This window comes from Miscanthus floridulus, chromosome 3 (assembly GCF_019320115.1).
Source record: "Miscanthus floridulus cultivar M001 chromosome 3, ASM1932011v1, whole genome shotgun sequence".
Classification (NCBI taxonomy): Eukaryota; Viridiplantae; Streptophyta; class Magnoliopsida; order Poales; family Poaceae; genus Miscanthus; species Miscanthus floridulus.
The window spans coordinates 112,822,123-112,848,538 of record NC_089582.1 but is presented as its reverse complement, the minus strand read 5'-3'; the positions used below and the strand labels follow the sequence as shown (position 1 = coordinate 112,848,538).

Sequence of the window (26,416 nt, the reverse complement as noted above, 5' to 3'; positions counted from 1 at the left end):
ACTCACAACTTGAGTTGGGTCACCCACAAGCTCCGCCGGGTGAACACCAAGCTCCCAATCACCACCAAGCCGTCTAGGTGATGGCGATCACCAAGAGTAACAAGCACGAACTCTCACTTGACCATGCGAAGCCTAATGAGAAGATGGATGCACACTTTGCTACTCTTGATTTGCTAGTGAGGCTACTCTCTTGGATTCTCAAATCACAAACACCTCACTAGGACCTTGCTCTTCTTGGCACTCACAAACGTGTTTCTCAGCTGTTGAAATGAGCAAAAGTAACTCCACACACGAGTGGAGCTTCTATTTATAAGGCAGCCTGAAAAACGAACCGTTATGAGCTTCTACGGGGTGACCGGACGCTTCGGTCATGTTGACCGGATGCTCCGGTCAGTTCAACCCATGAACCAGTAGTAATGAGTTGACCAGACGCTGGTAGGGTCCGGTCAGCTCTGACCGGATGCGTCCGGTCGCATAAAACCCTTACTGGAACCTTACTGGACTCGACCGAACGCTGGATACTCAGGGTCCGGTCAGTACTGACCGGACGCGTCCGGTCACACTTTCTCAAGTCTGGACCCTTACTGGAGTCGACCGGACGCTGGTCCTCAGCGTCCGGTCACATTGACCTTCCAGCGTCCGGTCACACCAGACTTGTTCACCTCAGTCAAATGAACTGACCGGACCCTGCGGCCAGCGTCCAGTCGCACCGGAGCCAGCGTCCGGTCAGTGTTTGACCCTCCATTCACTTCCAACTCTCGATCATTTGTGAATGAAGTTTGCTCCAAAGGATCTTAGGCATTCATAGAAGCTACCTAGAGCTAGTTTTAACAAGTGTGCACCACTCCTAACTCACTAGTCTCAACTAGGTCAAGCTACCCGTCCATACCCCCCTTAATAGTACGGCCAAAGGAAAAACAAAGACCTAAACTACTCTAAGTGTCTCTTCAACTCCAATCGACACTTAGAACTAGTCATCCTTAACCTTGTCGTCAATCCTTTGAAAACCGACACGATTTCCATCGTAGGGGCATGACCAACTCGATTGCCCAATTGATCTCCATTACCATGACCTAACTTAATTACCTCTGCAAAACACACGTTAGTCATAGTAATCTTGTATTGACATTAATCACTGAAATCCACCAAGGGGCCTAGATGCTTTCATTCCCGAAAAGACTCTTCAGGCTCGATCCATCGTCAAGGGTAGGCGCTCTATTGCTCAAGGTTTAATTCAGTGGTCTAACTTGCCAAGATCTCTAGCTACTTGGAAAGGCTTGGAGTTTCTTCGGCAGCAGTTTCCCCGCGCCATCGTCTGGAACCGGCTTGGCGCGCAAGGGAGGGGAGTGTTACGACCGGACCGTCTACTGTTCCATGTCCGGCACAGGAGTCTGAAGAAGGAGCATAGGATTCTGAGCCACAGCAGGACTCTGGACCGCAGCTGCGAAGGTCCAACATGCCCAGGTTGCCCAACCAGCACATCACAGGGGAGGAATGGACCACGGCGTGAGCATCAGCATAAATATGTAATGGCGTGAGGAAGGAGAGATCATTGAAGAATATTATAACAAACACTTGCCTTCTCCTGCAAGCACTCTGATCCCAACCTTGTGCTTTGCTTCCCTTCCTCTATTTTTGTTTCCTGCTACCAGCCTAAACTCTGTATGATCGCTGCCCTGGAATCCATGAGCGTAACACCTTTGTGGCGTTCTACCCGTGTGGCCATGTCCGGCAAATGGATGAGCTGAGATACTGATAGCCAGGTCTCTTTCGTGCTAGATATCATAGACTAATAGACAAGACTGAGGTACTTAGCAGCTACCACAAGCGACATGCGGCTGTTTTGACAGCAAATGATCTGAAGCTGTATATCGCAAGTTCTCAACAGATACGTTTATGAGTTTCTGTAATAGTCATCTATAGCTGAATGCGGTATAACTGAATAATGAATACATGTTCAATAGATCACAGTGAACAGACTTTGACACATGATTCATGGAAGAAGAGCTTGTATTGAGATCATTCTGAAGACTGTTGGAGGTAGGATCTCCAGCAGGACACGGTGTTCATCTGCATTAACGATCTCAATAATCCCTGAGGTTCCCCTTCGGGCTGTTCACAAACCTGTCAATTCTGAAGTGCCCGAGCTCCAAACCAGCCGCCACAGCCGTGCCCGTCTCCCCGTCCATAGCCATCTCGACCAAGATCCTTCCAATGGCCGGTGCCATCTTGAATCCGTGGCCGGAGAACCCCGCGCCCACAACAACGTCCTTTCCGAAGTCACCGCCCATGAAGTCCATCACGAAGTCCTCGTCGGGGGTCATGGAGTACATACACGGCAGTGGCTTGAGCGACCGCTCCACAGTGTCGATATGTGGTCCGGCATGAAGTCTCGGATCCACTGCGCCACGGGCTCCACCAGGGCGTCGTCGTCATCAGTGTCCGTGGTCATGTCACCACGGCTGTCCGGATCGCACGGTGATCCGCCGTGCATGGCGATCTTGATCAGGCCCGGGAACTCCATCGACGGGGTGCCGTAAATGATGGGGTCGCCATAGCTCCCGAACGTTGGGAAGCTGGCCTCCGGGGTGAGCTCTCGCTCCCGGCCGGGCTTCGCCTTCCAGTAGCACAGGAGGGTGTGCCATGGTTGCACAGGCAGGTCCATGACGGTGACCGACCTGACCAGCTTGCTCGTCCAGGCGCCGACCGTTATGATACATTTTGCTCCATAAAATGCCTCGCCACTCGTCGTTTTCACCAAGATTGATCCTTCTGCTAGATAAAATTGTGTAAAAGATTTCAGAGCTATATAATTGTCTGGTGGAGTATATACTTTTACAATGAAAAAAATAATAATTCGAATGACACAATCTTAAAACGGCAAAGCAACTTGCGAGAACACAAGAGCCGGTAGCACTTGCAATTTACACCTCCCCTCAGCCTTCGAAAATCGATATTTTTCCGTCCAATTAAAAATGATCTACAATCCCAGTATTTGATTGGTACTCTGTTATATTTTTTATGATTCCACAATCGAGCCAACACAAGAAACAACATTAGCTCATTGCTAGGAATTACTCTACCCCTGGTGCGGTTTGAAATGGGGAGAAAATGTGACAGTGAAACTAGTAGTACTTCGTAACGGAGGGCATGTTTAGATCCCTTACAACTAATAGTTACTCCTTCTATCCAGTTATAGGTGTCGTTTTAGCTTTCTACAAAGTATAACAAAGATTCTCTAAATCTGGACATAAGGTGTGTCCAGATGCATGCAACTTAGGGCACTCCCAATGCAGAAACCACTATAGTTTCTATGGGCATTAATTGTACTGCCACCTAAGCATTTTGCTGACGTGGCAAGGTAGTTATTGAAGAGAGAGAACAAAAATCATAGAAACCGGGTCTAAGTTAGAAACCATGTCTACACGAGAACCAAGACACGAAGGGATGTGATTGGTAGCGAATGGAGAGAGAGTGTATGTGATTGGATAAAAAGTTGTTCTGTAGAAACTATCCATTGGAACCATGGTTTCTATACATAGTGTCTATGAAAATTAATAGGTATAGAAACTATACGTAGTTTCTAGCATTGGGACTGCCCTTACTGTGAATTTAGACAGCTAAAATTTAGCTGAGGGCAGCTAATACGTCCAGCTAATGCCTTAGTTACCACCAACTAACAATTAGCTATTGGCTGGTTTTTCCTTGCTAACACTCTAGCTAACACAGCTAACAGTTAGCTGGATGGATCCTGCCGTAGAATCGTTTAGAGCGTGTGATGTGACAAATAAGAGTGACAGTCAGCTGTACAATTCCAATTAAAAATACAGGGAATTGACCATGATTAGAAATAAAATAGCAATTGCAAGTGATGGTATGGTACACGGGGGTAAGCTCCAAGCGAAAAGCAAATTTTGAGTATTAGTGAAGTCACTCGATCGGGTTGATCAAATGTTCTTTGGATTTAGTTCGAATTTTGGTTTTCAAACTTGCCAAGAATTGAAATCTACTCTTCCGTAGCAAGAACAAGAATGTCAGATTTGAAATGACTTCAGGGCAGGAAGAAGACGAGCGACGCCCGCGCTCACCTCGCTTAATGACATCGACCACCTCCGTCCTGTCCTTCACGACAGCGCCCTTCTTGCTGGCGAGATCCTGGAACATCTTAACCGCTTTGGTCGCCTGTATCACGCCGCCGAGCTCGCTCGCCGCCGCCATCCACCCGTCGGGCACCCTGAACACGCCTGCCCCCGGCCAGGCCGAGCCCTCGACGACCTCGGTGGCGCCGCCGTTCCTGAGGGCTGCGAGGAGCGCCGGGTCCACCCGCGGACCCAAATCTAGGTGCGGCGTGGGCGTAAGCACGCGGTCCCCCGCCTCGGCCTGGGCATCGTCCCAGAGGCGGCGCACCAGGCGCAGCATGGGCGTGTAGTACGCCTTGGCGTAGGTGGAGCGGGTGCCGCGGGACTCGCCGTGCGAGGAGCCGCGACGTGGAGGCGGTCGAAACGCTCCAGCAGCAGCACGCGCGCGCCGCGGGAGGCCGCCGCGTACGCCGCGCAGCTGCCCATGACGCCCGCTCCCACCACGATCACGTCGAAACGGCGGTGGCCGTCACCGTCGGAGTCGGACGCAGCCATTCCGCAGCACACTGTCCTCGCTGAACGCTGATCGCTCTGCTTGACTCAGCGAAAACACCGAGGGCTCCGACGAACCCGGCCTGTCTTCCTCCCTCGTCCCAGATACAAATCATACAATGCAAAACCCGCAAATTCCGCACCCCGCAAAACTGCGCAGACAACCACAAGCAGAAATCGACGTCATACCACCCCCCGAACCACATCGGTGGAGATCACCCACCGCACGGATTTTCACAGCTGGGACCCACACGCACCGGAGCTCACCTGGGTCAGATCTGGATGAACTCGCGCGCGCGAGGGCGTCTTTTGAACGCCCGAGACGTGCTCCCTCCAGCTCCACCGCCGCGGAGGCGCAACCACGCGTCCAAGCAGGCAGAGGCTTGGGGCCCGGCGGCGAGAAGGTGGTGCTCGGGGGCTAGTTCCGGCGTCGTGGATGGATCGGAGAGGACAGGAGTGGAGGAGACGGGGCGGCGAGTACTGTTAGGGTTTAAGGGTTTGTGTTTCTGCTGCGCTGCGGCCGCGGCGTCGGGAGTTGAGTTGAAGTTTTTTTTTAGGAAAGCTGGCCTTTATTAGCTCATTATTGAATTACAAACACCATCAGGTGGCGACAAAAACCAGATATGTCTACCAAGAGACATGGATACAGAGCTCCTAGCTAGTCTATGTGCATCCACGTTCCAATTCTTCGTTCATGGACGAACTCCACATGGGGGAAGGTTGCTCTCCTCGTTCTCCTTCACTATTGGCCTGTACAGCCCCATTCCCTCTCCATGGATATTCTTCAATGCATTGATACAGTCGCAAGCCACCCTAAACTTGTGTAGTAGCAGGTCCGATGCCAACGCCAAACCCTCCCGACAAGCTATCGTTTCCACTACTTCCGAGCTAGTTATGCCTTCCAACACTAGCACTAATGCTCCCAAAAAAATCCCTGCTTCATCTCTGGCCACTGCAGTAGCGGCAGAAAGATCAGAGGTCTTTGCCATTGCTCCATCAACATTTATTTTTGCAAGACCAGGCGGTGGGGGTAGCCATCTCGACGACGACATTGGCAGTCCGTCCGCGCTGCTCCCCTCAGCCGGCTTGATCACCATGAACTCTTCTAGATACTTCTCCACAAAGAAGTGTGGATAAGGGGCTTTGGAAAACATTCTCGTAAATCACAATTCGTCTCGTATGCCAAATCGCCCACAAGCGGATCACGACCCGTGTGATTACCTCATGAGACAAAGTCTTCCACACTGCCGCTAAGCAAGCTCTCGCATCTCCTTCACTGATCATACATACTGCTCCCGCGATCTCATCTCGCTCCAACTCCTAGACGGCCTTCGCCACATGACACTCCAGGAATCCGGGCCGCCGTAAACACTGCACCGGCTGTTGTCCGCCATGTTTCTCCGATGCCGGACATCCTGCGTAGGAATAGACTGTCGTGCTAGCTGCCAGAGGAAGACCCTCACCTTGGACGGCACTTGCACCTTCCATAAAAGCAGCCCACTCCTTCTCCTCTTCCCTAGTATTTGATCTGCCAGCCGTGTGCTCTAACCAGTTCGATTTCCTCTCTCTTGTGTGCACCAGCATTCTGTAAGCCGATCTTACTGTGAACAGCCCCGACTTCTCGTAGTGCCATGCCCAAAAATCACCTTGCCCCGAAGTATAGAGAGGGATACTCGTGATAACTTTGGCATCCATCAGTAAGAAAAAATCATTCACCAGCTGCTTGTCCCATCTCCGAAGAGTCTGATCAATCAGCTCGCTAACCTTCCGAGGGGGATCATTTTTAACACAGCATACCAGCCTCATCAGGCTATCTCTTGGTAGCCAATTTGAAGACCAAACATTAGTTTGCTCCCCCGTGCCAATCCTTCTAATCAACCCCTGAACTAGGGTATCTCTTCGCTCGATTACTGACCTCAGCGCATGGGCGCCGGGCCCCAAGCCAGGTCACTCTGGTGGGCTTGTGGGGTTGGCGGCGCAGACCCGCCCCACTTTGGAGGGCTTGGGAGGCCCGCACAGAGTACAGAGCTTGGCTCAGGCCGTCAGGCGTGCTGCGTGCAGAAGCAGAATGCAGAGTACGGAAAACAGTGAAAACTGAAAACTCACCTTCTGCATCTGCAGAAGGAAACACTGCGTGTGTTTAGCTCAATCTGTCTGCAATTAAAATGAATCAATGATTTACAAATCTATACAACAGTTTTCCCTTGTATTCACTAGCATCTAATCCACTAGTTAGACAGACAATTTCCGCTAATAGCACGAAGCCAATTCCAGAAAAGGTTTCTTCAGTCTCTTGGGTCTTTTCCTCGATCCATAACTGCTGACATGTTCACCTGTGCTCAGATCTTCCATTTCTTCCCTAAATTCGTCGAGAAGGCAATCCGTGAACAAGATCAACCGAGCGCCGTCAGAAAAAGAAGACAAGCACTAGCAGTAGCAGGACCCGCGGCTGGATGTATCTTTTGCTCGCCGACGAGGTTGTCGTCGCCGGCACACGAGAACCTCCGCCGCCGTAGTTGTAGATCGGCGGTTTGAAACCGCCGTTGTTGTAGATCGGCGGCGCATTGCCATCGCCGGTGCTCTGGCCGTCGTCCATCTGTGCTCCAAGAAACACCGCATCCGACCTCTTTATCCTGCAGAGACAGATGATGAGAACAACCAAGCAAATACATGCGTGCTGGCGTGCTGTCGTACATTGACAATGGCAGGTCGATCTGGGGAGGTTTATAATAATTTATAAAATTACCCGGAGGTCGGGAGGCAGAAGGCGATGGTGTAGTCCAGCGCCTTGCAGGTGAAGGTGCTGGTGCTGTCGTCGTAGGCGTAGCTGTACGCGCGCGGGCACGCCGACTTGAAGATGGACGAGTACACCGTCGGGTGGCACGCGTCCGGCGTCCCGTACGCGCCGCTGCAGCAGTACCTGTCCTGCCCGAACGCCTCGCACGCGCTCCGGCACGCGATGGCGCCGCCGCCGCAGTCCACCTGCAGCTCCCTCGGGCACGCTAAAACGAAACGAAGTCAGCCGGACCCGGACGATGGCAATGCGAAAGCCTAAAAGGTTGCCGCCGGAGTAGCGACCGGACAGCGGCACTCACATCGGTTGAGGTCGGCCATGCATCCGGTGGCGTTGCACGCGCCCTGGCGCGCCCGCGGGATCGCGACGACCGGCAGGTTGTAGCCGTCGACGAGGCTCACGTCGTAGAAGTCCTGACTGCCGCCCTGCCCCAGGGTGACCTCGAACAGCGTGGCCGGCGGCGTGGCGCCGGAGCCGCGGCACTCCATCCGCCCGCCGCAGTCGCCCGTCTGGCACACGCCCGCGCCGTCCGCGTCGAACACGCACCCCGTCCGCGCCCATATCCGCCCCGACCACCCCACCAGCGCCGGGAGCTGGACCGTCTGCCCAGGCTCAAGCTTGAACCCCGTCGTGGAAAGCTGCGACGTGCCGGCGCCGGCGAGCGTCCCCGGCCATATCGGGTGGGAGCAGTAGTTGGAGATAGTGAACGTCGTGGCCATCGAAACATGGTGCCATTGCGCGAACACCAGAACAAGTAGACCCAGCTGACGAGTTCTTGGTTGTTCTCCCATGCTACTGATTTGGCTATGGCAAATCTGCCAGCCGATGTAAATCCGAGGGAGAAAGGGGAATGCATCGGATGCATCCTTGAGAGATTTAAAGCTCGAGGCAGGCGACTGGCGAGGGAGGCAAAGCCAAGTGCTGTCAAGATAGCTTTTCTTGGTGAGCTTGGTTTAGCATGTCGCATGGATGGGGTGGCCTGGGAAAGAAGAAATACCTTTTAGATGCGGCAAGCTGATGATGTTAACATGAGTTGTTTGGCCCATGCTGGTAAAGCTTGTGATTGTGTATATGCCTTAATTCCTGTCCAGATATACTTTGTGTTTGCCGGTCTGAACCAATCTACGGTGTCTATAGAGGCTGAACATTACTGTCTATTGATTTGGGCTTGTTTGGCTGATAAGATATAGCTGAAAATATTGTTGGCTGATTTAGTGTGAGAGAAAAAATATTATTCGTTGGCTAAAAAAAAGTACGGCTTATAAGCTAAACAAGCCCAAACAAGGACGGGTTGCAATTTTCAGTACTGTAGCTGGACGTGCAGACTGCAGAGAAACATGACTGCAGGAATTGATCTTAACCTGTTAGTCAGACTTGCAGTTCTCTTGTACTACACTGGAATTATCTCGCATCCAGGAATTTCAGATATTCTTTGAAGTGTGGTCTAAAATCATATGTAACAAGCCTTCAATTAAATTCCAAGTGTTTTGGGCATAGCCTGTGAATTATTAATCTACGATACAATCCTGAGAAGATACTTCAGGAGGTAAACATGCTACGACAGTAAGAACTTCCAACTACAAGTAAGGAATCCCACAAGAAAGCATCTGCGTGAACAAACAGGCACAAGGATGACGCATTCACGTAGACGCATCAGTCTGATTGGATAACACATAATAGATCATACAGGATCTAGCAAACTTATTATGCTCGCTCTGCAGAAACTGTTAGTGCATACTAGGTAGAGCATCTCGCCTATCTTCCAAGTCACCTCAGCATGCATAGCATCGTTTGATACGAGAGCAATAATACATATTAGCAGTCTCAATTTAAGCAAGCATCCAGAAAGTGATCACAAAGAATTCATCAAGGCCCAACTTATCATGCATATTCCATTTCACATGCAAATCTTATTAGCCAAGTGCAGTTTACTTAAATGCAAGGCAGAGCTCCTGCCCTTTTTCTTTCAAAAAAAAAGTGCAGAGAATACTAGAGACCACAAGCTGATGGTGATGCAGAACAAGAGCTACAGATGCACATGGCATTGGTTTTACATTTTCTAGGAGAACAAACAATGGCACTGCCATTTTTTAGAAGAAAATTGGATGAAAGATGGCTAAAAGTTTGCCACATTGTACTAGTACTCAAAGTCGTCCGAAGCACAACAAACAAGTTTTCTTTTGCAGCACTACTATATATGCTAAATAGAAAATACATCATATTTTCATATGCTAATATAAAAGGCTTATGAAGCCACCTCATCTGTAGGCTCTTCAGCATTGCCTTCAGGTGCATTGGAGTCATCGACAATTGTGACGCCCTCAAGATCCAAGGGGCGCCCAGTCATTGGATGAATGGGGCGCCTATCACGTGGCCCACTCTTCCGTGCCATAGCTAGCATTGGAGGTGGTGGCAGAAGTCCAGCACAAAAGAGAATACTCTGCACAGGATCTGATGGTTGTGCCCCAACTGACAGCCAATACCTACAGTAGAAGAAAGTCGTTCTTTGTTACATGGACTTCAATGCAGGAAATAGATAAAGGAAAAAAAACAGCTCGACATACTTAAATGTAACTTGACTAAAGATATCAATGTTAGAAAATTCCCTATTTGACACTAGAAAAACTTCCCCTTCCCTATTTGACATCAAAACTTAAAATCTTCCCTACCTGTCACCTATTTCATCTTTTGTTCCCTATTTGACACGTCAGTTACATTTTGGCTACAACGTTAAGTCAAAGGTAAAAAGAACATCTTACCCCTCCTATGTGTTTTTTTTAGACGTGCTGTGTTCAGGTGTTCCGAAAAAAACATATGCAAATAAATAAACGAGACAAAAAATATGCCACAACATGATCATAGCACGCATGAAAACACACGTAGTAAGGGTAAGATGGTCTTTTCACTTTGGACCTACGGAACAAAAGATGAAATAGGTAACAGAGAGAGAAGATTTAAGTTTCGTTGTTAAATAGGGAAGAAGTTATTCTAGTGTCAAATAGAGAATTTTCTCATGTTGATATGCTTGTATTATTTATTCTTGACCAAACGATAAAACATAGAAAGTAGATAATATAGGACCAAAGGCATTATCTCTACTACTTATGCTTCCAAGTACATCTTACACACTTCATATATAAATTTTACTTTCTTCACCTATCATCTTGATTCTTGCCCACTTGAGTTTCGCTAGAAAAAAAAGAAACAAATATACTTCCCATAGAGAGGTCGGTACAGCAATGCTTGGCAATTGGCACAGCATAATCAAATAGAAGGGTGAAGCTCCCTCCTTCCTGTTCCTGACATCCGCAATGGTAAGGTCTACCACCCTAATCTACGTATGGTTAATACAACTGTACGAATTAGTCCCCTTTAAATTTTTTATATGCTTCTAGAACCAATCCAACGTTTAGTTCTAAAATGCTTGACTGAAGATATAGGAGTTAAATTTAGCACTAGGTGCAATAACAGCTGCAACAAACCCAAATTTAAGCAAGTGAAACTTACTTCACCCGGTCGAATTTCAGGCCCATCCTCTTGCCTCCATCCTTGCCTGCACACGGCAACAAGGAAAAAAGATTCATCTTTCATCAGGTATATTCAGTCATCAATAAGCAGGCAAACAGCAGCAGCAGAAAATGATTCTTGAGACGGTAAAGAAACGGATCAATCAATCTTAAGGGAGAAATCGAGGGGCTAGAGGGGTAGGATCGTAACCCAACCTGGGAGCGGGTTGTAGTAGCCGAGGACCTCAAGGTGCTTGCCGTCGCGCGGAGAGCGGCTGTCAGCGGCCATCACCCGGTAGGCCGGTAGAAGGGCCGGTTCCGGCACCCGAACCGCGCCAGCCGGATCCGTACCACCATGGCTCTAGCTTCCTCGGTTTCCTAGCCGCCGCCGCCGCAGCCTTTCCCACCTCCTCCAGCTGCGGTGCTGTCGTGTGGGCGAAAGGGTTCAAGGGAGATGGGACGATGCCAGTGAGACCAACAGAGTGGGCTTCAATATGGGCTGGGCCTGTACGCATCCTCGGCTTAAAGGCTTTCCAGTTAGTTACTGTTGGGCCAAAAAGGAAGGCACCCAGAATTCCTATGCTAACTTTGGGCCCACTCAAATCTGTCCTTTTTCTTGATAGTTTTGTGATTCCTTTTGCATTGACAAAATAATCAATGAAACTAACATTGTATTGTGTCCTTGATAAAAAGAGAACTTCAAAGTAATTATTTCAATTAAGCATATCTTTCTCAAAACAACAACTCGAAGTATTAATCTTATATTTAGGATACCAAGAAATCACATCATATATAATATGTATCAATAAACTCTAATATATATCAACACCCCCTTCTTTTTATCTGTGCACAACCAAAAATAATAGTAACTAATCCTATAAATCTATGCAGTTGCTCAAGAATTAATTCTTCTTCTTAATCAATCATTTCTTATGTATAGGGAGAACATCTCCCAACAATTGCAAATACTAATCTATTAAGAATTAATTGAATTGAAAAAGGTGTCACCGTTGGCACGAATCACTATATTCACAAGAGTTGGATCACAATTTGTACCGACTAAAAACAGTAGGAATTCCCAAAATGGCATGCTCCCGAAGAGCTATATACTCTTTTTTGCTGGTTAGTCAAGGACGATGACAATGCCAAGCAGCCTCATCATACATTTGATCCCATCAAGGTATCTGTGCAAGGTAGATAATTTTATCTTTAATATTCTGCATCTATGTTTTGGGAGATTTTGGAACTTCTCATTTTTTCTTTTGCTCTTAAGTCTCTAAATTGAGAAAGTCTAGTTTTGGTAATCGACCAATTCATTACTCCCTCCGTTCCAAATTATAAGTCACTTTGACTTTTTTGGTACATCCATTTTGTTATGTATCTAGATATAATGGATGAACCAAAAACGTCAAAGCGACTTATAATTTAGAACGGAGGGAGTAACATACAATTGAACCACTTTTTATTAATATAATGACAACAAGACCTCGTTACAACTAATTTTACTAAATCCGCTACTCTTCTTTGCATCAACAATTAATAATTTTTTCTTGACTTGTTGCATTAAAAACTAAACCACAAGCTTTTGATAAAAAACGAGTTGTTCTAGCAAGATTTGTAATATGAGTACCTTTATGCTTTGCCGAGATGTAAGACACCATTTAGGATTTCATTTCTTAATACCATCACCAAAATGAACTCCCGCTCTATCATCTATTTGAAATTGATGTTTCAATATCTCCTTGTCATTTTGTCCGTACTTTCTTTTTTTCTTTTTTCTTTTTGTCTCATCATTGAAAAATTAATTTATTTTTAAGATTATGAGAGAGTCGAAATAGCTTGAAATAAATAATAATTGTTCCAACTGAACCTTCTACTCATAATTGACCATCAATACACTACATGGTCGGCCATGTAGCCCGTTTAAATGGTCGTATAGCTCGATGTTCACAGTTTAGGCCCTGTTTAGATATAAAATGTTTTTGAAGTTTTAGAAAAATACTATAATTTTGTGAAATACTTTGGTTTTAGAGTGCCATGAAGTGTTTGAGTGCAACAAACTCTATGATGGAACTATAGTCTTTTGGAAATTTTAAAAACTCCACTTTAGACCTTTTTTTTAAACCACGGTTTTGCACATCAATGATTCTAAAACTACAATTTCTTAGATACTATGGTTTCTTAATACTAAAACATCCAAACAAGGCCTTTGCGTTTTGGTGAACATTGTCTCTAGATGAGTTTAAAACGACAGCATAGTGTCCTGCGAGAAACATTGGGTCAAGCCAGCGCAGCGGCAGAATGTTTTCTCAACCGTGCCACTGACACATATTTCATGAGAAAGTAGAATCGTTACAAAGTTCGGAACGTTAATGGCATATTACCGAACCAACGCATCACCTCACCCAGAAAACTAACTTCCTATTACACAGAACTAGGTTGCGACCTGCAGCAGAGCCCAAAACTCAACACAAAAATACTTACAGTGGTGAGTATCATCCAACCCCCTATTGGCGACAGTAGATGCCTATATCCCGCCCCGATCCAGTCGTTGGCTTCCTCCACGATTTTGTGCACCAGTTGTAGTGCTGGTGTGGCCTGGCGTCCAAAGGTTCTGTCATTGCGTTCTTTCCAGATCATCCAACTAACGAGAAAGAACAATGAATCGAAACCCCTTCACGACGCCTTGGGGTGAATGGCAGAATGACAGCTCGTAGAGAAACATTGGTGCTGGTCTCTGGCACTGGCTGGAGTGAGCATATACCTTTACCTTACCTCTCCACTAATCATCACTCCAAGCGATTTGTCATGTTTGGTCAGAGACATGCTTTTCCTGCCTGAAAGAAGAAGCACAAATGCAGGTTAACCTTTGTCCAAGAATACGAGATGGGAAAATTATTGAACAAAAAACAATTCGCTTTCTTGTTCGCATTGACATTGTTCTCTAGCAAATGGCAATGTCATCATTGTTTCTGTCTAACAAATGTCAAGATGCCTGGTTCTATGCATGTTTTTCTTACCTACAAACACCTAAAAGCGAAATGACTAGCTAGCAAGGACAGCTGTTTCTTGCTGTGATCAACAACTAAGAGGAAATCTGTTGATAAACTAGAAAATTCTAGCAGCATTGGCTTCAAAGACACTGTCTAATCACTGATGCATTGTCTGCATCCCGGAAAACCTACACACTCGAGTGATACCTGTCAAGAAAAAATATGGATTTAGTCATCTGAATGCATTTAAGTATAATTCTTCAACAAAACCAACTTTTCATCACATAAATTTGCCTAATGTGAGTCAGAACAATATTTCCCCAGCAATCGAGAAATTCAAGAGGATGCTTTGCAAAGCAAAACTTGTGTCATTGGTTCATCTAACTTCCCAGATAATCGTAGTGGTGAATTAAAGTTGTCTAGACAGCACAAAAGATCCATCAAATCAGAAACAGACTATAATCAATAAACACATTCTGCACATAGTGTGCATGTTCTATGCATGCAAAGGCCACAGTATAAATCAATATTTGCAGATCGGATGAGGTAAAGTTCAAAGAAACCAGACCAGGACCAAGCAAAAAATGTAACAACAATACCAATTAGATCCTAGGCAGGACAAACTATTTGGATACTTACAAAAGGCACCTGTGCTTCTATGATAAAATCTGAGCCAACTGTACCGATTGTGAAAAGTGGAGAATTCTTAACAGAAGGTGGTGAGGAAACACCTTTCAGTTTATATGTACAATTCTAAATCAGGAAGATGAAAATTATACAAACTCTAGTTTCAGTTTCTTCTATCTTCCTGTTTTAAGGAGTTCATATACAGAACACCTAGAAATTATACCCAGAGCAGGAGATTCAATTAAACAATATTCTGAAGCGACAATTTCGCCTCACCCAGTTTCCTTGTCAACTGTCTAAGACACTAGCTTCCATACTTCCAGAATGCTTCAATTGCTAGTTTGCTACACAACAGTGAGTGAAACATTGAACAAAAGAAATGATTGACCCCTCTCCCCCCAACAGCGCTGAGCTACATTATACCTACAAGTATTACTTAGGGCATATATTTCACTAGTAACTGATATTAACATTTATAGTAAGTAGCAGTGGTACTTGGTGGCTGTGAAATGTTGTTTTTGTTGCAAGTGCAGCTTCTAACCAAGCAAAGTGCAGTGGGAACAACACTCGTTGCATGTGGAACAAGATAGCATAACAGTATTACATACAAGAAATATGCATTCCTTTGTAGTGACGGAGAAAGCAAACTTCGTACCCATCTTTCTTAATCATGGAAGGTACTGTACTCCTGTGGAGTGAATTCATCTAGAAGAAATATAGCTTCTAGCTACTCATACTTCAATTTTCCAATCGAATGACCAATGTGAAATGTGTAATTTTATAGGCCAGTTAGTTCTGCTATGAATATATGAATGCGTAGCTAACATATCTTGGCCATGGAGTAAGGATGTCGACAATAAGTGATTGCGTGCCTAAGTTTCTTACAAACAACTTTGATGTGAATGGATTAATTGATTTAGTCGTCGTTTGGACACTGACGTTGAATGACATTACACGTTTATCAGCAACCCAAATTGATGTTTTTCCATCAATCAGTCACCAAGAGTAGTTACGGGTCAATCTCTCACATATCAATGACGCAGTATTGATCTATTCAACTTCAAAGAGCACAGCTAAGGCCCGTTCCTACTCTGCAGTTTACTCCAGCGATGTCTTTAGCATCCAGTTTAATAATGATGTGAACACAAACGTGACACTGCGTAATTTCATATTATGAAGTGCTTCACAAGTAAACTTTTTATTTTGCAGAAAGATCTTTCACTAAAGATTGGAACTTATCTACACATTACTGCTGCAGATCAGGGGGCAACTTCCCAAAAATACTTGTCGATTGCAAGAATAGATGAGTCGTTAAGGTTTTGCTGTGCACATGGTTACCTTGAGAAAATGGTTGGATTGCCTTTGAACCATTCGCAGGTATAGTGTGTCTACTGGCACAAAATATGAATGAAAGTATAAAATGGCGAAGAAATTAACCGTACTTTCCATTGATGTGCATCCAGATGGATGAGGAATCCAGAAGATGAAGATCTCATTTCTTTTTTCCATATGTAAAATTTTGCTCCAATTTGAACAGGTAAGAAAATGATAATGAAACAGAGAAGATCATTTACAATTTTGAGTGTCAACAATCTGAATGTTCATTTTTTCTGATATTTGTACTGGTTTGTTATAACTTCCAGAAACAGAGATAGTCATTTGTTGTGCCTCCACCACAAGTCTAGATCTTAGGCTTCTGTGATGTTTTTTTCCGTATCTGAGTAACTACATTTAATCCTTTGGTTTTCACTTTGTTTTACTTCAAAAAGATTTTTTTAATTAACACATGTTCCTTAAGAATAACCACAAAAATTGAACAGTTTAAATTATAAAACCACTGAAGAATGTGTCCAGCAAAGGTACCATACTAGTGTAACTGTATCCAAGCTGGCATCAATCCAAGATATTGGTGAATTATAGAATTGCAACTATTCTATTGTCAAAAACTGGAAAGCTGTTTCCGAAATCCAAGCACATTGATTTGTCCTTTTGGAGTTTAACATCAGAATTTCCTTCGTTTAAGATGTGGCTACAAGAAACAGATATGAACAAAGTTCTGCCCTTGAGCAAGACACTATTCATCTTGAGTTTACAAACTCATTGTAAACAAAAAAAAAATATTTCGCATTTAGTTAAAAAACATGAACATAAAAATGTTATAGGGAGCTTTTGACATTAGCACAAATCAATCGCACATGATACAAACTAATTCCACCAGCAGAAGCAAAAGAGTGAATATTACCTGATCAGGAATGGGAGCTTGTCTTACGTCTGTACCTCATTTTCTAGACAAGCCCTATTGCTGCCCTTGGAGAACCCAACAGTCTGAAACCAGACAGCAAGCAGTGACCATCAAGCTGAAGATAGAAAGTTATTTAGTTGGCTGATCAATTATTAGGCCACCAAATACAAGCTTTAAAAAAGAACTGACAACTGCCACTAGTGTTTAAGGCAAGCAATAGATTAGAACTAAGTAACTAATGCTATGTACAACATAAAATTAATATCGATATAACAATATGCAGCCTAACTGAATCTTCCTTGTTTTTGCTAGAGTATTATACCAATGCTTTTCCTTTGACCAAAAAAATCATTTCTTTCAACAACAAAAAAAAAAATCACGTCCAGAATCAGGTGACAACTCAAATGAAAAATATTCTGAAAATTCAACCATCTATTGTAACAAGGTTTCAGCTGATTCCATGAGTGCAATTTACTTTTGTCATTCCAGTAACACAAATTAAATTTCATAACACTTTGTCCAAAATAATGTCATATCTCTAATTGGTCCAGCAAATTCTGCACCACTGCTGCTTGCTGGTTTGCCACAGATGCTTTAAGCAGATGCCCAAAAGGTTTGGATCATAACTGCTGAATTCATTGAGCCATATAAAAAAATTTGCTATTGTATACAAAATTTGTAGGCAATGTTCAAAATGTCAAACGGGCAGAATCCTATGCTGAGAAGCTACATAAAAAAAGTTATACATGATTATGTGTTTCCATAGGTAATGGGATCGACAATGCAACACCTCATAGCCATTAGCACCTCAGCATGCAAAAAAAAAAAAAGAATCTATCGTGGTGAGTCATGTGAACACCCTTTTTGTTCTTTTGAACAAAATACAATTATTTGGGTAACTAGAATAGCTCAATGTACTGCAGAATCGGCACTGTGAAAGACCACTATTTAAACTATATTCCAGTGATATATACTAAAAAAAAAGAAATTGCAACCTACGACTCTATCTGTCACAGATATAAGAATAAAGAATACCTTTTTTCTTTGGAAACAGATGGCAGGAGGTCAGGAGCTCTGCCTCTTCATTCAATAAGGAATAAATTTAAAATGTTACAACAACCCCATGTTTAGACACCAAGAAACACCAAGAAACACCAACTACAACCCAAAACTGTCGCACAAAACACAAAAGCACCCTGAACCTGGGACACACCATGGCGCCAGCCACAAGAAACTCTTGCGGTCATTTGACATCCACAAATGAGAATTTCCTTCTACAAGACAGCATCATGTTGGATTAAGTAAAAGGATTAAACATGAAGCTTCCAACTATAATATAGCTCAATGTCCACGTTCCTCACGTAATTCTACAAGGACAGCGCTGATTAAGATGGGATATGGCAATGTGAACATGATCTTTGAAGCTTTCCGCCTGTTAGCAGTCTTCCAGGAAACCATATAATAGATGAGGGAGGTAGAAGCTACCTTTCACGAGTCATGAGACTGTTTTCATCATTAGGGCCAATTAGCTCTGTTTCTATATCCCTTGATCTTTACAGTGTTAGTTATATTTCTTTTCTTGCACTCAGCCACCATTAACTTCCAAACTCAGCCAAATGGAACAGCACAATAACCTCCTGCATAGGAAAATTCTTAAATGGCTTGATAAAATACTCAAAATCCTAAATGAATGTTAGATGATCTGAAGATTAACATGGTTATTGCAACTACCATCAGACTCCTTTTGAAACCTATATGAAGTAATGAGAAAAATGTATTCATCCACACCATTCCTACCCTATCAAGGTTTTTGCAATGACTCAGTTTAAACAAGTTTCACAGACATTCCTATCGTGCAAAACAGTCAACTAAAATGTAACATCCTGGCCCCCTTTTAGGTGTGCAGTTTCAAAGGAAGATAGCCATATGTGTGGAGAATTGTAGATTTTGGCTGTGGAAAGATTGATGGTGGTACAAAGCTTCCATGTACTTTCGGCCAGTGAAGTGCCTCACAAGGAATGGGTGATTCATTGAAATCAATCTTACTAATGTCAAAGGGTTGGTTTGCCAGATGCGGAGTTTCGCTAACGACAATTTGTTAGTGATGGCATAGCGATGACAGGATGATACTCAAAAAGGATTTTTCAACCAAACTAACATTCCTGCACAATTTTTTGACCTGTAACGCTTGTGAAAATTGGGCGTCATTAATTAAACAGTGCATTTGGAAAAGCTGAATCCTACACTAAGCCATAGGGCAGTGCAGTTGGAAAAGCTGAATCCTACACTAAGCCATAGGGCAGTGCAGTTGGAAAAGCTGAATCCTACACTAAGCCATAGGGCATTACAACTTACACGAATCCTACCCTCTCTGGTCTACGAGTAGTCAAAAGATGCAGAGATTGCTTATAATAAGCCCTAACAAAATCACGACGTGCTACCCTTACTACAGCGAAATAGAAACATTGCAATCTGCCCACCACCAACAGTCGTGGCACGTTGGCAGCGGAGACCGCGCACCTCTCCGCCGTTGCAATCTACCAGGGCGCGTTGCCATACCTCCTGCGGAGACATGCTTCTCACGGTCCAGAGGCTTGCTCCGCGGCGAGCATGGCTCCGCCCGCCGCGTCCGGCGAGGGAGCCCGACGAACCGCCGCCGCTGGGGGCATACTGGGGCATGGAAGCGCGCGGTAGGGTTCGGTCCGTGCGGATGCGAATTGGTTCGGGATATTTAACTTTTTTGCGTGGCGCCGTAACAGTTTCAGATTGGCGCTACGCTTTTAGCGGAGAAAAAAAAAACTATGCACGTTTATCATTTTTACTCGCACGACCAGTTTCGCTCCTGATGGCTATAGAGGGGTGAATAGTCTAATATAAATTTCTATAATAATACTTAGTAAACTGGTTAGATAATTACGAGGTGAAACAAGTATCAGATAATTATGAGACGAAACAAGTATTACGTTAGGCTACTAAAATTTTAAACCACCTACCACAATTCTAGTTGATATAGTTTCTATCCACATAATAGCTATGTCACTACACTAAGTTAGCGTGCTTTCAAAGACTAACAAAAGAGCCACACTAACTAAACTAATAAGCTCTCACAACTAGCTACACTAAAGAGCTTGACAGCTAGTTTGTGGTAATATAAAGAGAGTGAGCAAAAAGGTTATACCGCCGTGTCGAGGAATGAGTCAATCAATCATAAGAATGACTAACAATGAAGACCAATCACCTCGAAATCAAATGATGACACAATGATTTTTTACCGATGTTCACTTGCTTGCCGACAAACTAGTCCTCGTTGTGGCGATTCACTCATTTGGAGGTTCACGCGCTAATTAGCATCATATGCCAAACCCTCAATAGAGTGCCGCACAACCAACACAAGATGAGGAGCACACAATCCACGAGCAATCTACTAGAGTACTTTTTGGCTCTCCGCCGGGGAAAGGTCAAGAACCCCTCACAATCACCACGATCGGAGCCGGAGACAATCACCAATCTCCGCTCGACGATCCTCGCTGCTTCAAGCCGTCTAGGTGGCGGCAACCACCAAGAGTAACAAGTGAATCCCGTAGCGAAACACGAACATCAAGTGCCTCTAGATACAAACACTCAAGCAATGCACTTAGATTCTCTCCCAATCTCACAAAGATAATGAATCAATGATGGAGATGAGCGGGAGGGCTTTGGCTAAGCTCACAAGGTTGCTATGTCAATGCAAATGGTCAAGAGGGTGAGCTTGAGCCGGTTATGTGGCTTAAATAGAAGCCTCCACGAAATAGAGCCGGTGTATCTTTTCACTGGGCATAACACGGGGTGACCGGACGCTCTGATCATATTGACCGGACGCTGGATCTCAGTGTCCGGTCACGCGATGCGTGTCACGTGTCCCCTCTCTTCGAATACTGAGCACTCGATCTCAACAGTAAAGAGATGGCCGGACGCGTTGTTGCGAAGTGATCGGACGCTGGACCTCAGTGTCCGGTCGTTTCCAGTAAGCATCTAGAAACGATTTTTCACGATCGGACGTGTCTGGTCATGCTCAACTAGACACACCCAGCGTCCGGTCACACGACGACTCCTCTGTGCACTGCCACGTCAGCGGGACCGGACGCAGCCCTCCAGCGTCCGATCACTAAGTGACCCAGCGTCCGGTTAGAGATCAACGCCAGTGTCTTCGCTGCTTGTACTGACCGGACGCGCCGGTCCTCCCGAGACCAGCGTCCGGTCACTTACAGTGACCTCCGTCTTTTCTATATAGGACATCGGTGGAGTTCCTAACCCTTGCTCAAATGTGCCAACCACCAAGTATATCACCCTGTGCACATGTGTTAGCATATTTTCATAAATGTTTTCAATGGTGTTAGAGCATATGCACTCCACTAGATCCTAAATGCATATGCAATGAGTTAGAGCATCTAGTGGCACTTTGATAACCGCATTTCGATACGAGTTTCACCCCTTTTAATAGTACAGCTATCAAACATGAATGTGATCACACTCTCTAAGTGTCTTGATCACCAAAACAAAATAGCTTCTACCATTTATATCTTTGCCTTGAGTCTTTTATTTTTCTCTTTCTTCTTTTCAAGTCTAAGCACTTGATCATCACCATGGCATCACCATCATTATGGCATGATCTTCATTTGCTTCACCACTTAGAATGTGCTACCTATCTCATGATTACTTGATAAACTAGGTTATCACTTAGGGTTTTATCAATTCACCAAAACCAAACTAGAGCTTTCACCAGCTCAGATCCGAATCAGCAGGCTAAGGTAAAAAGACTTCCCTTGCCCCTGGCGTCTTTATCCTCCCACGTGGCCTGGCTCACTCCACTCTCCCTCCCTCCCCTGACTTTCTATGCTCCGTGCAACGCCCGCCCGTCATCATCGCCGCCGCCGCCGCCGTGTAAACCGCTGCCCGCCCCCACCTCGAGCTATGTCACAGTCTCCCCTAAGCACTTTTGCGATGGAGTAAAGGTATGTGCCTGCTTTGAACCCTATCCGCAATCTGCATTGCACTGTGTTTTTGGGATTAGGGTTAGGGTTCGTCGATCTGATTCATTTTTTCTTCTGTGTTATGTAGTACTACTCCTTGCAATAGATTCTAGCGGGTGCCCCATTTGGTAAGTTCAATCTTTGACTGCATTGAAAATGGTAGACTTGTTTAGAGCTGTGTCGTGTAGGATATTTATTCTAACTCGTTGGTTGTTTTGTTATTGATTCATTCTGTCAGGATTGATCCTGGTAATGTGTTTAGATTAGTTATTAAGGTTGGTAAATATGTCGCTGATGGAGAGTATAGGCTAATAGAAATAGTCGAGCAAGAGCATGAGTTGTGGTTGATAGAACTGGGCAGTATACTTTAGAGAAATTTCATGATGAGATGGCCACAAAGATCATTTGGGGGCCATCACAAACACTATTAGTCTGGGTAGTTGACACTGATAGTGGTTCTGAATGGAAAGTGAGAAGGAATGAGCATTTTCTGTAAATGGTAAAGGACAGATAGGGACAAGGGTTGCTTTTCTTGTAGTTAATGTTGTCAGTAAACATGCATACTCTGGTAATGATAGTTCTACGTGTAGATGTGCATCTAGTGTCACTTCTGGTGAAGGCAGTGGAATTCCTAAAAATGTAGGAGGCAGTGGTTCTAATGTACCTAAGAATACAGAGGGTATTGGTGATACATGTAGTTCGCCACCTCCATCTGTGCCTATTGATATACCAGAGCTAGTGGATTAGGCCAATCTGATCATACTTCTAGATGTTAATGATGATGGTGATGCTACTGTAGCTAAAAGGATCTTGATTTTGCCTAGAGGGGGTGGATAGAGACTTCTAAAAATTAACAACAAATAAAACTTGCAGCGGATTAGTAGAGTGCATGGCACTGCTACTTTGTTGCATGGCACTGCCGCACTGTAACACTACCTCGTTGAGAATGCGGCACTACCGTGCCTGCGTAGAGAGCTTCAACAGCAGCTACGCCTAGAACCCAAACATGGAAATGTGCATGAAGATGTCCAGTGGCAAGTCCACTAAGTACCTGGACTCATAAATACGCACAATCAAGTAGATCGAGTGGACCACGGATAATGCAATTCAAAACATAAAGGAGACAAGACACAAGATTTATCCTATGGTTCAGCTCGTCACCAAGACTTGCCTATGTCCACATTGTTGAGGAAGCCACTAAGGCTTAGGTTTTGCAACCCTTATCCACATTCTCAAGTCAAGAGATTGAACTCTTGAGATGAAGGGTTTTCACTAGATCAATGGGGTAATTAACAAACTATCTTGGGGCTCACCGCAAGCACGGGAGCTCATCGGGCGATGCCTAGCCGTCTAGGAGGCTTCACCTCCAAGAGTAATAAATGCACAACTAAGATTGACGAAGCCCAACAAGTGCTCAAGGATTGGCTTACTCTTAATTGCTCTCTAACACTTAATCAATCACTAATCACTCACTCTCACAAACAGAGAGGTTAGAGAGAGCTCACAAATGGCTTAGGAAGGTGTCGACGAAATATGGTCGGCAATCCACCGAGGGGGTGCCCGTGGTGGTAGATTATCGATAGACGGTGCGTGTAATTAGGAACCAGATGGTTACAGAGGCACAAGACACAAGATTTATACAGGTTCGGCCACCGTGTTGGCATAATACCTACATCCTGTGTCTCATTATTCTATATTGATTGAGGTGTAGATGGATTGTCCCCCCTGAGGGGGACCCCTGCCTCTCCTTATATAGTCTGGAGGAGGAGGGTTACAAGTAAAGTGTCCTATTTGGTACTATTATAATATCTGGTACAACCTGTAATCTAGTCGTGTACACCTTGATCTTATGGGCCAGGCCACCTCGGATAGTGCGGCCCATGTACCATCTTGTGGTACCCGAGGGTATATCCCCCATAGCTAGTCCTCGAGCGTCATGTATTCTGATACGACACACTATTTTAACCTTCTCCGAACAGTGAGGCTTGAGTTCTTGACATCTCCGACCACCGTTGTCGCCGGAGAAATAGGTTGTCCGAAGAATGTATGGTGCTCTTAAGAAGAAAGAAAAAGATTTCCATCCTAGGAAGTGTGCCCACTTGTATTTCTGAAAAGAAATGTAAGTGCGTCTTGAAGCGTAGCGTCTTTGATCATCAGAGGCATAGGGGTCGAAAAACAAACACATTCACCACAAGGTAAAGTGTGCCCACTTAGTCCCTGAGCCTGGTAGTAGGTGACGTAGGCATATGGTGCCAGGGTCTAAAAAGAATTCCTAGTTAAGTTGAGAATCCAATTATCGTACAGGCGATACGAGATGCACCGGCAGGTGCATCGTACTGCTGTAGTCCCCGAGCTTGCTGGAAGGCGAGGTATGAGCCTTGTAGCAAGGTTTAAGTGAGAAAAAATATCCCAACTATATGCGAGTTGCTAGTCACATGTAGTCGAGACGCAAAGTCCCCGAGCCGTGGTCGAAGAGTGGTCGAGGCAGTCCCCGAGCACAGGTCGAGGAGCGAGCGACGAAGTCCCTGAGCCATGGTCAGAGAGTGATCGAGGCAGTCCCTGAGCACAGGTCAAGGAGCGAGCGACGAAGTCCCTAAGCTGTGGTCAAAGAGTGATCGAGGCAGTCCTCAAGCATGGGTCGAGGAGCGAGCGACGAAGTCCCCGAGCTATGGTCAGAGAGTGATTGAGGCAGTCCCCGAGCACAGGTCGAGGAGCGAGCGACAAAGTCCCCGAGCGTAGGTCGAGAAGCGAGCGACGAAGTCCCCGAGCTATGGTCGGAGAGTGATCAAGGCAGTCCCCGAGCGTAGGTCGAGAAGCGAGCGACGAAGTCCTCGAGCATAGCTCGAAATTCCTATAATATAAATATGTAGAATGGTAGTACATGATGTATAAAATAATAAATTATGGAGAAAAAATCAGCGGTGAAGAAATAACGCTCAGCAGTCACTTGTAAATGAGCATGATGTGATAAAGCAGTTGGTGCTTTGTAAACATCATTGTTAATGTGAAGTTTGTGTTTATACTTAATATAAACCGCCCGACCAGTTAGTATGTAGCTGAGTCTCTAGCCCTAGCTAGCCCGTGAACCATAACACAGGGCACGGAGCCCGTGCACGTGTAGGAAGTACAAAACGTCGCTAAGGAGCCACTGCCGACCACCCACAACGTAGAGGGCAAACGCTCGTGCACGTGTAGGGAGGAGCCAGAGACAGGGCCGTCTCTGGAGGCATCGAGCATCAACATGACTAGTCGAGGATTTGCATTAAGTATAGCTGTATGTTATATTTAAGATGGTATACATGGATAAACGTTATTTGAAGAATAATCATGACAAGGACGTTATGGAGAAACGTCATAATGAAAATTGTGTTAAATATAAATATTAGAAGTTAGAAGTGTACTTATCTTTGGATAGAAATCTGGTCGGCGGTGATGAAGTTGTCCGGTCCTCGAGCTTTTTGACCTGTTGTGACGGTGGTCGCGGTTGTCATAGCACCGTTCTTCATGGCGATCATCATTGCAACATGGTCTGGTGGTCGGAGCTCGGCGGAGCCGCTCGGGACATGGTCAACGTGGCTCGGCGATGGCTCGACATGAGTGGATGTCTTGCTTCTGAATGCTCCAGCGGATGTACACATGTGCATGTATATCCATATACGACGATGATTGCATCACTACTGTTAGCAATAAAAGGCAGGTGTACATATATCCAGAGATACATAAAAATATTTAACCAAAAGAAAAGTCATGACTTAGCTTTTAGATCACATGAATATGCATCGCTCCTTACATGGGCATGTAGATTGTATGGGCTTCTGGTTTGTATGTGTACATGTAAATCCACATCTTCCTTGCTTGCATCTCGACGACACAGCGTTGCCCAAAAATCCATCAGGTGGTGTTGCCGTGATGGGCTGAGACCTTCCCTAACATACATGGTGCTAGCGAGGTCGGGGAGTTGTACGCCGCTTCTTGAGCTGGTACATGCCGATATGATCTGCCTGTGCGACAGACGCAGGAAGCACAACGAGCCCCGCTGTAGGTCATCGTGGGTCGTTGTTGAAGGATGTCGCAGATTGTCCATCGCCAAGATGTCGCAGTAGCAGATTGATTCCATCACGAAGATGTCGCACGCGAAGATATCACCGAGTTGTCATGGAAATTGTTGTTGACGGACGTCTGCTTCAGGAAGCAGTCGCCGTGGATGATGTTGATGAAGAAAATTACCATCTAGCTCGCCGAAAGATCAGCACGCATAACCCCTAACGGAGATACCCCTAGAGGGGACCCCTACCTAGCGCGCCACTGTTGACAAAATATGGTCGGCAGTCCACCAAGGGGGTGCCCGTGGTGGTAGATTATCGGTAGACGGTGCATGTAATCAGGAACCAGATGGTTATAGAGGCACAAGACACAAGATTTATACAGGTTCGGCCATCGTGTTGGCGTAATACCTACGTCCTGTGTTTCATTATTCTGTATTGATTGAGGTGTAGATGGATTGTCCCCCCTGAGGGGGACCCCTGCCTCTCCTTATATAGTCTGGAGGAGGAGGGTTACAAGTAAAGTATCCTATTTGGTACTATTACAATATCTGGTACAACTTGTAATCTA

General features: G+C 45.2%; 1 protein-coding gene, 1 long non-coding RNA gene and 2 pseudogenes across 4 annotated transcripts; all 4 read right to left on the bottom strand.

The window, feature by feature from the left end:
* Nucleotides 1-2,084: 2,084 nt before the first annotated feature.
* Nucleotides 2,085-4,634, bottom strand: LOC136546528 (probable sarcosine oxidase; annotated as a pseudogene).
* Nucleotides 4,635-6,800: 2,166 nt separating this feature from the next.
* LOC136546529 (pathogenesis-related thaumatin-like protein 3.5) lies at nt 6,801-8,256 on the bottom strand. Its single transcript, XM_066538505.1, has 3 exons — nt 7,727-8,256; nt 7,378-7,633; nt 6,801-7,264 (listed from the first exon to the last, which is right to left on the bottom strand). The coding sequence occupies exons 1-3, from the start codon at nt 8,214-8,216 to the stop codon at nt 7,039-7,041; spliced, it is 972 nt and encodes a 323-aa protein (XP_066394602.1). The 5' UTR covers nt 8,217-8,256; the 3' UTR covers nt 6,801-7,038.
* Nucleotides 8,257-9,435: 1,179 nt separating this feature from the next.
* LOC136546527 (small ribosomal subunit protein bS16m/bS16c-like) lies at nt 9,436-11,303 on the bottom strand (annotated as a pseudogene).
* Nucleotides 11,304-13,212: 1,909 nt separating this feature from the next.
* On the bottom strand, nt 13,213-19,536 carry LOC136542116 (uncharacterized). Of its 3 annotated transcripts, none has more exons than XR_010780586.1 (4): nt 19,353-19,536; nt 16,794-18,430; nt 13,952-14,131; nt 13,213-13,768 (listed from the first exon to the last, which is right to left on the bottom strand). It is a non-coding gene; the product is annotated as an uncharacterized lncRNA (long non-coding RNA). The 3 variants fall into 3 exon arrangements; XR_010780587.1 differs by having other exon boundaries at nt 13,213-14,131; nt 16,794-16,908; nt 17,829-18,430; XR_010780585.1 differs by having other exon boundaries at nt 13,213-14,131.
* Between the last annotated feature and the right edge of the window lie 6,880 nt (nt 19,537-26,416).

Coding starts and splice junctions, on each gene's coding strand:
- LOC136546529 (XM_066538505.1), bottom strand. CDS start 8,216: ATGGGAGAACAACCAAGAACTCGTCAGCTGGGTCTACTTGTTCTGGTG. Junction 7,634..7,726: donor CATGGCCGACCTCAACCGAT/GTGAGTGCCGCT, acceptor GTTTCGTTTTAG/CGTGCCCGAGGGAGCTGCAG. Junction 7,265..7,377: donor TTCTGCCTCCCGACCTCCGG/GTAATTTTATAA, acceptor CTGTCTCTGCAG/GATAAAGAGGTCGGATGCGG.